Here is a 15,894-nt window from a genome sequence, read left to right as displayed (position 1 = left end):
TAGATAAGAAAAATAAAATGGTTTTAATGTATGTTGTGTGCGCGTGGGTGAGAGTGAGTTTTTCTGGGAGAGCGTCTATATGTGTGAGCATGTATGTTTGTATATGGGATCGTGGATGTGTGTGTGTGTCAAAATGAGTGAGTAAGTATAAGTGAGTCAGAGTAAGAGTGAGTGAGAGAATGTGAATGAGTGATTCTGGGCGAGAGTGAGTGCACAAGAGTAGGTGAAAATGAATGAGTGCAAGTCAGTGTTAATGATTGAATGAGTCTGAATAGGTGAATAAGAAAACTTCTTAAAAACTGTCCCTCTAGGAGACTCAGATCTAGCTCGCTGGGTCTCCTTCAGGTTCTCCGATTTCGTCTCACCCGGACTGGTGGCAGAGCCTTTTCATATCTTGATCCAAGATATTGGAACCAGCTCCCCCAGGCTCTACGATCAATCCCTAGCTACGGCATTTTTAGAAAACAGCTGAAAGCATTTTTATTTTAAATCCTCTCTCCAGTTTCTTCAATGCGCCCTTTGCAGGACCCTATTCTTCTAGGCAGCGCCGAGATGCCCCAGGGTGAGTTGAGCGCTTTATAAACTAACTAACATAACATAACACAATGTAAGTGAGCATATGTTGTTATGCTTGAAGATGGCTGATGGAGCTGGCAGGCTTCTTGACTCATATTAGCACCCTTGACAAATTGTTGGCACTGGAATACTGGAGGCAATGCTTGCATATGGGATACCCTTGGCAAAATGCTACTGCCGGCACTCTGTAGGTAAATTGTGGCATGGAGCACCCATGAAATAATGCCGGTGCTGGCCTCCTGGAGGAAATTCTTGCATAGTTGGCACCTGTGACAAATTGCTTGTGATGGCACATTGTAGGAAATTCTTGGCATATGGGAAGACAGCTGTTGCAAGGTCATGGGAATGTCCATGACAATGTGGTCCCTGACATATTAGAGATTAACCTTTAACATAAGGGACCTCCATAGTGCAAGAGGAGCAGTATTGGGAAAATTCTGGCACTGCCATATTGTATGTAATGTTTGGGCAAAAGGAGACAAAAGGCTGGTCCTAGCGATGGAGGTAATTTTTTACATGAGGGGGCATCCATAGCATATTTTAAAAACATAATTGGGTGAACTCATGGGGACTGTCAGATTTCAGTAGTTTAGCACACCATGAAAGGACTTGAATATTTAATGACTGTTTTTTAAAGTCTGTGACTATTTTGCAAATTTATGTGAAAATATTGAATTAAAATTCACTAGTAAAGCCCATTTTCCCCAAACTTTTATCAGGGGAGCTAACCCCCCAACATGTGTTCTTCCCTAGAAGATTATATATTAATTGTGTAACTTCAGCAATGTTAAACATTTGTGATGTCATCAGGATTAAAATTATGTGACATAACTTCTTGGGAGGTTGCAGGGTCAAAAGTCATATGATGTCACTTCCGGTGACATCATTAACATCAAAGGGTATATGATGTTACTGCCGCTACCCCTGGCATTCTGGTGAATTGATGGCCATTCTTGCTTCTTTCCCCCTTTGATGCATTTCTCTCTCTTTTTCTGGGCCAAACTTTGATAATTAAAAATAAGTGTCGGTCCCCCCCCCCCCCAAAAGTGCTGGTGAGCCCTGCCTGCAACCACCGGCTCAAATGAAGCACTGAGGACAACATTAAAAGTGCAAGCGATCCCCCGGACCATTTTCCTCCCTCCCTTCCCTATTTTCTCGCACAAAACACAAAAACCTAACCAGCTTCTTTTCTTATTGACGTACAACAATCTTTTGGTTCAATGTATACAGCTATTGTTATTGTAATTCACTTTTTGAGTATTTATTTTTAATAAAGCTGATCAAATACAAAAAAAGTGCAAGCGATCTGAAGAAGCCGCTGAAAGCTACTGGAACATGAAGTAATTGAACCTGAAACAAAAAAACATACCTATCGAGAGGTATTCCCTTTTTTATTGGGAATAATACCCGAGAGAAAAAAGCGAAGCTCAAGGCTTTCCACATACAGCACTGCACAAATGAGGATTCCTGTTAAATGCTTGAAAATACTAAAGCCCATTAGGGGCACAGACAGGCCAACAGGCCTGTTAAGTAAAAAGTCCTCATTTTCTTTGCAAAATAGAACATGTTTGAAGAAAGATGACTAATAGAGGAGATTCCAAGAGTAGGGACAGAGCTCTAAGGATGAAGTATAGGGATTGTGAACCTATATCTATATGCATTATTATAAGATGGTGATTAACACGAGTCGTTTTGACTACTTTTTAATTGCTGTCTTTTTTAATGATATTGACCTATGATTGAATATTGGTTACTGGTTTACTAATTCACCACTAATCCACCTTTGGGCTCCGGAGTAGCGTGCTACTCATTGAAAAGTGTTTCAATGTGTCGTCAGGGGTAGTAAGCGCTATATAAATACAGTGACAATGACAATTACAATTAGTTGTACATAGATATGAGGCAGTTTTTGATGCTGTTAATACAATCGTTTATTTGTTAAGTGATTCTCACAAATACAAAGAGATTGTTTGAATGGCGTAAGCGAGTCCCAACAGTAAAATGTATAAATCTTGAGACAAGTGAGGCTTAAATAGTTAGGATCAGATTTCATTTGTACAAAACCAGTGAAATTCAGCAGTTATAGCTCGCTGAGCTAACTATAACTTACGCCCCTGCAATGCACTGCTTATGATCTCGCATATTACATCACTCATGACATGGTCAGTAACATCACTCATGGCTTCACTGATGACATCTCAAATGACAAAACTGATGATATCATCAAGTGAGTGTGTTTTTGAGAGTTTATGGGTGTTAGACATATATACTAACCTACTGCAAGAGTTACATTAGTATACTAGGTGCACTACTACTGAGTGATACTACATCTAAGATATATTTTTTGTGAGTGGCTGTGTGACTGTATGTATCCTTGTGTGTATGGGTGTGTGAGTGGCTGTATGGGTGTATAAGTGGGTGTGTGCGTAGCTGTGTGGATGAGTGAGATGCTGTATGAGTGGCTGTATTGGTGAGTGAGTGGGTGTGCCAGTGGCTGTATGGATGAGTGAATGGCGGTGTGAGTGGCTCTATGGGTGGGTCAGTGGGTGTGTAGCAACTGTATGGGTGAGTGAGTGGGTGTCTGAATGGCTGTATGAGTGAGTGATAGGCTGTGTAAGTGGCTGTATGGGTCAGTGAGTGGCTGTTTGAGTGGATGTTTGGTTAAGTGAGTTGGTGTGTGCATGGCTGTATTGTAGAGTAGTGTGTATGTGAATGGATGTATGGGTGAGGGAGCAGATGTGTGAGCGTTTGTATGGATGTGTGAATTGGCATGTAAGTGGTTATGTGGGTGTGTGAGCGCTTGTATGGGCGAGTGAGTGGCTGTGTTGAGAGGCTGTATGGGTAAGTGACTGGTTGTATGAGTGTATATATGTATATATATATATCGCTGATTTCGTCTAGAAGCATCCACTCACACTCGGACAGACGAACGCGGACCCAAGGTTCCTTGTGCAGTCAAGTTTTATTTAGTTGCCCTGCATCGCCGCCATTACGCGTTTCAGCCCCACCTGGGCCTTGATCACATGACTTGATATATATACACTTACATTAAAGGGTTTCTAGAGAACCACCTGCAATCGTAGGGCTGTTATTGTGTCAATTCACATTTTTCCTTGACCCACTTCAACATACAACATGGTCGATATTTCAGCGCGCTCCAGCCATTGACTAACTTAACTGTAAGACATGACATTTTAATCTTTCACATGAGCACATCTGCATTTAAAGAAGTTCCTTTCTGTGCCCAGGGCCACGGCTATAGGTGCTTTTTGATACAAAAAAAGATTGTTGCCCTTAGCCAATTGTTTATTATATATTGACAATGGCACGACAGCTTCCACAACAATAACATTTTACAAAAAAAAACAACAACAAAAAACATGTATTGACAATACCAAGAAGCTGGGACGAGTGGGCTTTGCCATTGCTTGTTAGGTAATGGCATGGGCATTCACAATATTACAAAGACTCCTTGTTTCTTTGCCCTTTTCCAGTTGTTTTTCTATATTGAGGCAACATGACTTTTGAGTGCCAAAAGACGTGTTTTATAGTGCACGCTATAAAACGTACATTTATTCAGTCAGTTAATTAAAGGGCTAGGATACATACAGATGAATCAAGGCTCAGAGTAAACTGCCTGAGGTGGCAGTGGATTTTCGCTTGCGCCTTTCAGGGTGTGTAAATCAGTAAGTTCACTTTCAGAGGATTAAACATAACGTATTCATCTTTCAAGGAGAGACAGCGCTCGGGTGACAGGGTAACGAGGTTGGAATATGGTGAATGAATAAGACTAATGATGGATGACTGATGAATGTGAGATGACTGAATGAATGACTAGAGAGGGAGCATTGATACTGGGTATTGAAGGGTTAAAATAATTTGGTTATGATGGGAATGCTCAAAGCTTGGTGCCTGACCAGGACAGCATTATTACTGCGGCACATGTGTTTCAGGAAGTGTAAGGGACATTTTTCTCAGTTTTCACAAAAAAACATTGATGCACTGAACTGCCCAATTTCCCCAACCCCCTGTAAAAGCAGGTACGCCGGAATAGACAGACACGCAGAGAGGAATGTATGCATACAGATGCACCTAGGCACATACGGGAGCAGGGCATGAGTCGGGGGTACACCCGGGTGGACGGCGTCCACCCACTTTTTTCACAAGGTGGACGCCGTCCACCCTGCCAAGAAGTTAGACCCCACTGAAAAATATGCTGAATTTGTCCCGGTGTAATTTCCAAAGACCGGGACACTTTCAGCAGTGCCTACGTTGTCTGCTTTCGATCACAACAACGTGCAGGCGGGGGCGGGGCTCTCTTATTTCAGACCAGGGCCGGACTGGCTGTAGCGGGCACCGGGCAACCCCCGGTGCGCCGCACGGGTGGGGGCCGGTTTTGGGCCCTTGGGGGCCGTTTTTGTTACAGGGCCAAGATCGGCCCTGTAACGAAAACCGGCCCTGGCAAAGAGCTCAGCGGCACCCCCAACCCCCCGCGGGGGGGGGGGGCAGCCGAGCACTTTGCCAGGGCCAGTTTTGGTTCCCAGTCTGGCCCTGTTTCAGACTCCTGCTGGGCCCATACAAAGGCCAGATCAGCGAGGTCATCAGGCCTCCTTTTGTTCGAGTCTCCTGGCTGGCAGCAGTCAAGAGCCCCACACCTAGAATCAAATGCAGCAGAGGGGAAACAAAGGTTAGCACCTCACACATGCTTACGAGAAGCAGCTTTTCACTTTGCTCTGGCTCTGTTTAGGAGATATGCATGCACTGTCAGAACATCAGATGTGTTGATCTTTCCCAGTATTTGCACAAAATAAATAGCATTTATATAGCGCTTACTACCCCTGAGGAGGCGTTGTAATAATTTAAATATCACTATTTTTTCTTTTAAAGCACTATGGCTAGAGGAAGCTTTACGATGACAAAAGGCAACATTGTTTTATGTGTAGAGCACAAAAGTGAGAATCTTCTGTCTAAATCAGGAGGGTTTGCAAGTATACTCGAAATTTGCTCAAATGTACTCATGATACACCTGCTAAACATATATGGGAGGGCTTAAGATCTGATGTCACTTCTTGTGATGCCACTTCTTGTGATGTCACGCGCCTCACGTGTCACGCGCTCTGATGCCACTTGCATTCTGATTAACTAGGTTAGTTCCCCCACTTCTTTTTCTAGGACTTGTGCCCTGTACGGGAGGGACAGGCGCACTGGTATACAGGTATAAATACACATACCTGCACACAAAGACGGACGTACACTCAAAAGTATGTGTAAATGTGTGTGTGTCTTCATGTACCTGCAAACAGACACCCGCCAGGGTTCAGTTACACAGCTCTCCCTGTCTAAGCCTAAAAATACAGTCCCTCCTCGCGCTTTACTGCTCTGACATTCCGGGCTAATGAGAAAAGAAGGAGTCAGATGTCTGGGCTCCTTTCATGTCCTCACACTGGGCCCGATTCACAGAACTAACTTAAGACAAAATCCTAAACTTACTACTTTTGGTATTCACAGAAGTTAAGATTTTGTCTTAAGTTTGTCTTAAGTCTGTCTTAAGTCTGTCTTAAGTCTGTCTTAAGTTTGTCTTAAGTCTGTCTTAAGTTTGTCTTAAGTCTGTCTTAAGTCTGTCTTAAGTCTGTCTTAAGTTTGTCTTAAGACAAACGTAAGACAAAATCCTAACTTCTGTGAATACCAAAAGTAGTAAGTTTAGGATTTTGTCTTAAGTTAGTTCTGTGAATCGGCCCCCCTGTCTCCACAACAAGGCCCCAGAGTTCTTCAAGGATCCGACTGGAGGGCAATACTTCTGACCTACACAAATATCACTAAGGGAAAAATAGATGTACTATTCTTACTCCACATCAACTTCCATTGCCAATAAATTGATATTCGACATTGCGCATACAATGTTGTTGTAGTTTGGAATTTCAGACACAATATTGTGATTCTCACCAACATCAATTACGCAAATGAGGCTTCCCAGAAGTGAGGTAACCATGGCCCCTCTTTGCTGGCCAAAACTTCACCCCCACTAGTGCGGCTGAAAACATAAGCAGTAAGAGGAATGTTAAGAGGGACTCAGATGCACTCCATGAATGTTTGTAAGGCTTTACATCTATAATACCTAGGTCGTTGAAATGTCAACATGTTCTCTTCTGCGCATGTCATAGTGTGTTTATTATGAAAAAAACTCTCAAGTTAACTTGATGTTGATTTTCTATGATACGGATTAACTTTGCCAATTCATTTTTGTTCGTGTTTCATTTTGAGTTTTGGCTGTATATCATGTTTTTGGAGATTGCATATTATGTTTATCGAACCGTATAGTGAACCTAATGGTCCTGTTTCATTTCATTTCTTATAGACCCCTGAAGAAGGGTCAGAGTTTAGTGATCCGAAATGCATTGGGTGGATGTATAAAGTTGAAAATTCAAACGTGAATCATTTCATCACAAGATGAGTGTGTATGCAACATGTAACTGATCTAACAATACTTGAAGTTTAATCGATGGAGAAATTATTTTCAAAAAAATAATAAATCGAAATATGAGAAGAAACCTTAGTGTTTCATTGAGTACAGCGCGCACTTGTTTGGTGGGTAGGTGATACTCTCCACAATATTCTTCATACTCATTTAAAATACACATATCTATGCATAATGTCTAGTTTAAATAAAGGACAGTCAGAAGGTATGGCTTTCTAATAAGCGGAGGAATATGGAATATTTCAATGGAAAGCAATAGCCATCCAGGACCAACTTTGGAGAGCCCTGCCCCAGTGGCGGCTGGCACGCATCAGGAGTGGCAGGGCAAAGGGCAGAGGTGAGGGGGCATGTTAAAGAAAAAGAAATGTAACTTACCTCCTAGTCACGTCTTGTCTCTCCACATCGTCCCTCTCCTGGGCGGGGACAGGAAGCACACAGGCTCCTCTGACCAATCACAATGCTGCAATGCAGTGTTGTGATTGGTCTGAGCGCCTTGGTTCAGCGCTCAGCTATGGAATGGGAGCCTGGGCATGTTCTTCACCCAGGCTGTAATGCAGCCTGGGTGGAGAACATGCAAAGTACGCATGAAATGTTTGGCCAGCCAGAGAGGGCTGGCCAAACAGTGTAATTGCGCACTTACAGATTGCCTACCACTGCTCCCCCTGCTCTGAGAGCTGTGCAGCCTGCCCCGCAAAGACGCTACAGCAGGAACAAATAAAATGATAATAACGAGCTATTACCATTCTATTTTTCCTTTACTTACACTGCTGAAAGCAGTGGGGCGACGTTCCTCCGCCTTAGCGGAGGAGCCGCCACTGCCCTGCCCTAGATGCTAGATCTCGTTCCTCTCCCCTTTCCCACTGTTCTTGCACTTACCACTGAAACTCTTCATTCTGAACAGATCTTTCTTGTTTTGCATATTAGCTAGCACTATGTAAGTCATGCATACATACCCATGTGTCAGAGCCTTTTTAATGAATCCTTTTCGATTCTTCAGTGTCAGTATGTGCTCCTTGCTGGTACAGTTTAAGGCTTCTGCTGCACCCCCTACAACTATGACTACGGCGTTCCCTGTTCCGTTGCTTGATAGAAGGTAGTCAATGGACGAGTTGTTCACAGAACATATACCTGGAAGCAGACAAACAGACAATAATATCTCACACTTAAAGTTCATTGAGTTTCAATGTGCTTGGCATACTAAATAGAAGGAGTAAAAGTGCAATCAAAACCACCTTACGTGCTAACACACACACACACACAAACACACGAGAGAAAACATAACTAAACTATGAAAGTTATTATTATATCAGTTAAAAAATATATCAAAACATAGTGGAAAAGGAAGGAACTGGAATGGCTACTGAATTTGGGAGACTGGTTGTGACAATAAACATTGTTCAATTAAAGTTAATTAGCGTACGTTCACTAACTTTGAATGCGTTTTATGACAGGTATTATTAGTGGTGGTATGAAGAAATAATGCTGACGTTTGAATTCTGGCCCAGCATGTAGCAGTTTTGGGGTTGTAGTATATGGGTGACATTGAGCTTCAAACTGTACAAAAGACAGGCCATAATTACATTTAAAATGAACTGAAGTAATTAATGTTTAGGTAGTAGATGGCAAAACCAGAATTTCATAAATACTATAACATGAAAAGATATGATTTCCCACAACAATACATATTTTGAATATTTTGTTTTATAAATATAATTATTCTGTTGTGTGACAGAACCACGCACCGGTTCCACATGATCTTAACCACGCAAGTCTTAACCATAACCACGCACATGCCTTTACCATGCATACCTTTACAACGTAATATGAGTTGTTAAGGCATGTATGGCAATGACATATGCATGGTTAAGACTTATCACGAAAGTCTTACTCTCCCCCGATCCCTCTCCCCCGCCCTGAGACCTAAAACTACCTCCTCCCTCCTGAAAACCAACCCCCTCGGCGAGTCCTAAAAACTTCCCTGCCCCCCAAGCACTAGAAACTACCCCCACCTTCCCCTAAGCCCTAAAAAACTACCCTTATCCCCCTGAGCCCTAAAAACTACCCGACCCCCCTCAAGACCCCACCAGAGACCTAAAACTACCCCTCTACCTCCTGAAAACCAACCCCCTCCCCAGCCCTGAAAACTTCCCTGCCCACCAAGCTCTAAAAAATGACCCCACCCTCCCCTAAGCCTAAATACTACCGTCCCCCACCGAGCCCTAGAAACTTCCCTGACCCCCCAGCTCTGAAAACAACCCCGACTCCCCCAGTCCTGAAAACTACCCAAACCCTTTAAAACTACCTGCAGCCCCCCAAAACCTAGCCCCAGCCACCCAACTTACCCTGCTGCGTCCTCTCCCGATCCTCCCTGTTTCCGCCCAGCAGCAGCTAGACCTCGCACTGCCTTAACCACACATATGCGTGGATAAGGCATATGAGTGGTTAAGGCAAGCGTGGTAGCGCTTGCGTTGTTGGAACACACATGGCTCTGCCCGCATTGTTCCGACTGTTTCCCTTCTTTTGAAGATACCCCCTGCACCCCAGGTTAACACTTAGATTCTGCTGTGTATCAGGTGTGTGCAGGGATATATGTGCAAATGAAGAATACTATAATAAAGCATTCTATAATACTAATCCCATAATGAATAAACCATGCACATGATTTTTTCATTTTGCATTAGGTCAACCATAACAAAGGACTCACATTGAAGAATGCCATTATGTCAAAACTTGGCATCAAACTTAACCGTAACTAGTACTCATACCCTAAGCTTTCTCTAATTCTAACTCCCTTTCACTTACACTAACTTAATAACTCTCCTAACACTAAACCTTACTCTTTACCTAACCCTAGCTCTAACCAATCATCTCTCACTAACCCTAAGGCTTTTTTAACCCTTATTCTGTCCTAAATTCTACTGCAATCCATTTTTAATTAACGGGTAATTAATCTTATTTCTTCTTTTTTGATTTTGGGGATTTAAATTATTTTTTTTTGGCTTCTTCTTTTTCACATAATAAGGTGCGCAAGCCTCCTCAACACAATTCATATTTCATTTATTTCAATATTTCTTGAACCCTACTCTCTTTGGGAATGGGCACCTGGTGGGTGCCAGGTTATATGAACTTTGTACCAGAGCAAAAATAGAGCGAATGGTCTTGGGAACCATTTACTACTTACAGAATAATCAATAGTGCACTCAGCCTTTGATCTGGTACGTTCACTACGGATTAAAAATAGAGCCCACTGGATCTGTTCACATTTTGTGTTTTGTTAGAAAATTATTGGAACAAAAATGTCCATGAAGCAAAATCAGTGTACTTTGTTTAGTAGCAGGAATACAGCATAAAGAGTTTAAAATAATTTTAAAACTCTTATTGAGGTTTTGTTTATGGTTAAGGTAAGATGTGTTATTTAAAAAGATGTGTCATACTTTTAGCTACTGTTTTACCATTAGTTTTCTAAGTTTTTGTCTGGTACTGGAGGGCAAAGGTATTCATGGACAGAGATCGCATTGGAGGACAGTGTACAATCTTCCTCTAAAATCCTCTATTGTATTGCATCCGTGTATATGTCTCTGGAAGCAGTGCCTCGTTGACGCAGATAGATGAGGAAAACAAGCCACACTTCCTCTGTAAACCAAGCTTGGGAGTACATGGCCTAATGTAGTGCTTAGAGAACATTTGAATAGCAATTGTTACATTTGCCCTGAGAGTCCAGTAAACTGGCTTATTTTTACTATTGGGTAGGCCTGCCTACCGCAAGCAAGAGAATTTGTGAAAACCTATTTCTGGGTCTACTGTTGTTTTCTGCTCCTTTTGGGTTGAGGTGTGAAAAGCTGACATAACCCTCCTCCCAACACTCATGATAAGGCAGGTGTCCGCTCTTTCACTCTAATAAGTACTGAATGTAGAAATTCATGTATCAGACCTCTTTTATGAAAGGAATGGCAAAATAGAAATACCTCTGACAGGGTTTCATTGGTTGAAAATGGCCAGAATAGAAATCAAGACGAAACTGGGCAATGTAATATTTCAGCAAGAAGTGTATTGACCATCTTGAGTTTGTTAGCCTGTGCATGCCATTCATGTTGTAAAAAATATGTACATACAGGATAACTACTGAAATAGAACTCAGAATAATTCATCCACAATCCACAGTGCATCCCAACCTGAGCACAGAGCTATGCCTGGGTAGCATATAGTAATGTCAATTCATATATAACCCTTCTGTTCCACACCTGGTTGCAACTCATACAGGTTGCATAACAATTCGCTAGTGCTGTTTGACACTTTTACACTTACATAAGAGAAACCCGTTATGGCCACGTCCACTACCCAGTACTGTACCAGTCCACAGCAATAAAGCATCACCAAATGAACACGGGTGGAAGTACTGAAGAGATATGCCACACGCTGCTGGCCAATGGTGGACTTTAATTGTATTCACCACTGCACGTCCCAACCAGCTACATACTAAGACCGCCTCTTGGCATCTCCCAATGAGGATATGCAATGATGATAACAAAGTCCATCACAGCAGTTCTGCCCTCCATTTCTCCCTCCACCCTATGCCTGTTCAAGACTGTAAAAGGTGAAATATCTCATAATGGAAAAAACAGTGCTGTAGCCAGCAAGGTAGACTATGATCATAAGAATACAGTAAAGGAATCTGCAGAGTTGCTCAAAGCTACTGAAAACTATATCTGTTACGCCTTTTCACCTAGCACACTGCTAACCGCGCCTCACACATGGAAACACTTCCCACATATGATCCAAATACAGACAGCACAATTCCAACCACACACCACAAAGGAGTTGCATGCTGCTCATGTAGGCAAGCAGTTCAACTCCCCACATAGGGATAGTGAGCGCTATATAAATGTTGCAATACAATACCCGTAATAACCATTTTATGGTTTGAGGCTGGTCTAGATTTACATGCTGCGCATTATGCCACTATCTAGAGACTTTGAGTCCGAAAATAGTCTTTGTATAAAATAGCTTTTTGCCCACAGGAGGAGTCAGTATGACTCATTGTAAGGCCAACTATGAGACCACAATACACGATTATATGGCCACCACCTTTGGATTCTTTTTTTCCCTTTGTGATTTGATGGGTCACATCTGTCTCATATATTGTCTTATTTGCTGTCTTCATTTGGACGATTCCACTTCACCTGGGAGGAGGTAGGATCACAAGTCATTCTGGAATATCTGTAATCTGCAATTCTACTGTCACAGGTAAGTAGCTAGTTTCTTTTGAAACCTGCACTGTTGTAGACTCGCATGCTGTGCATCAGTTAGACAGAACGGTCTTCTAATAGGAGGCGTTCGGAAACAAATGTTTTAACATTTGTTCTGTAAAAGTATGCATTGATTACCATGTAGCTGCACTATAGATATCAATTATAGATACTTTTCTTATGTATACTAATGAAACTGATGAAGCAAAGTTATTTCTTGTAAATTGTGCACTTCATTTTGCTTGTAACGTTTTTCCAGCTAATGAGGAACATATCTGAATTGTCTCCAGAATCTGTTTAGCAATTGTACCTCTTGTTGCAGACTTCCTAAATAAATATGAGGCATGTGATTTAAATATTGTCTGACTGAATTTGTTTTTGTAAATAAAAAAAACACGATTGCACACAAAATCTAGCATTTTTAAAGGCATTTGTGCTGCAGGCAATGACATATTAAAGAAAGTCGGCAATCAGTTAGTCTGATTAATTTGAGAATATAAAACGAAACTTTGGTAAAACAAATTTGGATATGCCCTCATTACCACTTTGTCTATATGTATCTATCTGTATTTGAATTATTTGTACCGAAGATACAAAATAACATAACCTCCTTTTATTCCAGCAAAAAAGTGTTGTCCTTTATTGGTACTGGAAAACAATTCTAGTGTTTAATGTTATTCTGGGCTCCCTTCAGAGGCCTATATAATATGCATAATAAATGATTGTAAAAAATGTAAAAAAAAACATAATTATTAAAAAGTAAAATACATTTTATGCAAAACTGAAAAAATAACGACAACATTCTTACCATAAATATTTACAGATAAGCCCTTTAACGAGTTTTGTGTTCTCTATTAGGATTACTGACGAGTCATGTGATAGTAACCGGTATTTTGTAAAAGAAATGTAAATCAACTTGAATTTTTCACAATAAAAAACTTTTCTTTAATTCATTATTTAACCACTTACCTGCTGCCATCAAATAATCCCTGAACAACGGTACGCGGAAATTGCCATTTAATGTTGTCAGAAATGTTTTTATTCCTGGAAAAGCTTTGGAAAATCGAGTTGCCTCCGTTCCAAAATTACAGAAAGCGCCAATGCTCATAATGCCATGGGGATGGCAGGCAAATATATAATTTTGACTTGGGTCGAGGTCCGAAGTTTTCAAAAGCTGGGAGAACAGAGAAAAGAAATGCAAAAAAATCCCACTGTTTACTAAGAGTGAGAAGCACAATTTCAAATAAAAAGTGCACAAGATTTGCAAACAAATATCACCCACTCCTATGACCTGTGCTATATGACCTTCGGTAAGGTGTGCTATCCCATTGCTCCACTTCCTAATCCCAATCCGTAATTTGGGCCCCAATCCCTAAAGTTCTGCCAATCGTTACAGCCGCCTCCATAATGAGGTATACGTAACTCCTCCCCTCACTTTCTTTTTGTGTCAGTTTATTTACATCATGGTAAGAGACAGTGTCTTTGGCTGGCCACAGGGATGGCCTAATTGATGCGCCAAGGCAACAGGGGAATGAGAGCGCACTGTTTTCCGCTTCTTCTGCTGACGTACTTGAATCAGAGTTCCCATAGTCGCTAATGAGAGGAGACGCCATAATACCTTCAAGATATATATTCAATCCTCAGCCTCAGACGTCAGGTCGATTTCATAAAGAGCCAGCAGCCAGCGAGGCATTACAGAGTTTACCCTGGTCCTGCTGGGTTGTTTTATGGTTTCAGTAGCTCTTCAGAAAGCTTACTCCCTATCCCATTTAACCTGATGAAAGATTTTCAGGGAGTGGCCCGAATAATCTGTCCTGTCTGCCTCCAGTCTGCTTCACGGCACTACCTATAATGGCCATGACAACCTGCCACCACACCCATATTTAGATAAATGGTTGGTCTGATATCACTCTGTAAGTAGTCAGCGACGTAACTACCATTAGTGTAGCAGGTGCAGAGGCATCCGGGCCCAGTACCCTGTGGGGCCATTGAAGACTGACAATGCTGTAGTTTACTAACTCAAAATCAGTCAAAGGGTCCATTTTCCTTGCTCACACCAGGTCCAAGGGCATCCTTGCTATGCTACTGAGTGCAGGATGTCCCATTGGTATACACCCTTGTGCGAATGAATGGATTTCTCATGAACTGCTGCCGCCCATCGAAAATCTGGTGTTTATTTGAGCCTCACTCTTTTCCAGACTGGGAAACACTATCCTGTCTTTGGTCTGTACCAGGAAATTTTTAAACAGGATCTCTTTGGAACCACAGAACTCCTTGTTCTCCTAACAAATGAGACCCAGAAGGGTTGAGTAGTCCCTTTGGAGTCAGCTCTTGTCAATTGAGGAGATAGCCAACCCATGCAATTGGAGAGAATTGGTTGCTGCTTTTAAGGGTGTTCAGCATGTTGTTAGACTGCTGATAGTCATGGCATTTCTTTACGGGATAAACATTGTGGTGAGACTTCAAATTCTACAAATCGAAGATTCCCGAACATTGTTTCTCATCTGGAATTAGGTGTATTGACCAACAAACAATCCCAGGGTTTCTTTATGCATTTATGGCCAATTAGGTATAGTCCCAGGATATAATTGTAGATCTGGTACCAGGCTAAAATTGAAAAGATAGATTTTGGAGATTGAATTTCCTCTGTATGGCCTTCCTATACTCTGTATGCCTCCTATAATCTGTATATCAGTAACTAGCAGCCTTTGTTGGTAGTTGAGAATGCAGATGTTTCAGAAGATTTTATTTTAATCCCATTTAAGCAATCTAGTTGATCTTCTCCATTTGATGTGTGTTCATCTAAATAGAGACATTTCTGGGCTGTATGCAGATGAAGTTTGGAGTTGGAGCTGGAGTTTGGAGTTTGGAGTTTGGATTTTGCCTTTGAAGCGTTTTTTCAAGTCCTGCTATCTCTGCATGATGATATCCAATTACATTTAGGGATTTACACCCTGTAGGTGCACTATCGGGCTTCTTTGTTTTTAAATTGACTAGCAACAAGTGTTGCAAGGCAGGCTTATCAAGTGCTCTTAATTTAAGTGACTTTTTTGGTGCGTGAAAAGGGTTGTGATAGATTTAAACTGTGTTAAAAAATAGAACATACACTAAAGGGCTCATTACGATGTCGGTCGGAAAGCCTCCGACCATCTTGGACTCGGGACAGACTGACAGGCAGTCTGCAGTTCCGACCACTGGTTTACGATGCGACCGGACACTGTTCGGTCGGATTCCCATTGTTCTCTTTTGGAGCTTGTGTTACTGCTGTAAACCGGCCATAACACAACCTCCTATGGGGAAATGGGTGTGTGTGTGTAAAACCCTGCATCCTGTCGCAGGCACCCCTTGGAGCCTGCCACACAGTGCAGGGTTTTACAGGGTAGTAGCTTATGTACCCCCTCGGCCAGCAACCGTAGGCCGCGGGGGCAAGGGGGCCCTGCTATGGGCCCCTAAAGTCACTATTCAACAGCCTTTCCATGTCGGAAAAGCAGGCCGAAAAGGCTGTCAGAATCAAACATTGTAATCCCGAAGGTGGAAGCGCTGTCCATAGGGGGTTACAGTGTGGTCCCGACCAGCAGGAATACTCTGAGAGATGGT

At 42.0% G+C, this 15,894-nt stretch overlaps 1 protein-coding gene across 6 annotated transcripts in view; it reads right to left on the bottom strand.

Annotated features, from left to right (window-relative positions):
- LOC146785298 (diacylglycerol O-acyltransferase 2-like) overlaps nt 1–15,894 on the bottom strand; it is a 296,079-nt gene that overhangs the window by 43,603 nt on the left and 236,582 nt on the right. For all 6 annotated transcript variants that reach the window (XM_085634269.1, XM_085634270.1, XM_085634271.1 and 3 more), the window contains 2 exons: nt 13,267–13,471; nt 8,005–8,179 (listed from right to left, as the gene is read on the bottom strand). In XM_085634269.1, the coding sequence (XP_085490395.1) occupies nt 8,005–8,179; nt 13,267–13,471 (380 nt within the window). The remainder of the gene's footprint in view (nt 1–8,004; nt 8,180–13,266; nt 13,472–15,894) is intronic.

The sequence above is a fragment of the Triturus cristatus genome, chromosome 11 (genome assembly GCF_964204655.1).
Source record: "Triturus cristatus chromosome 11, aTriCri1.1, whole genome shotgun sequence".
Lineage (NCBI taxonomy): Eukaryota > Metazoa > Chordata > Amphibia > Caudata > Salamandridae > Triturus > Triturus cristatus.
The sequence above is the reverse complement of the archived record's forward strand: the minus strand, read 5'-3'. Positions and strand labels throughout refer to the sequence as shown.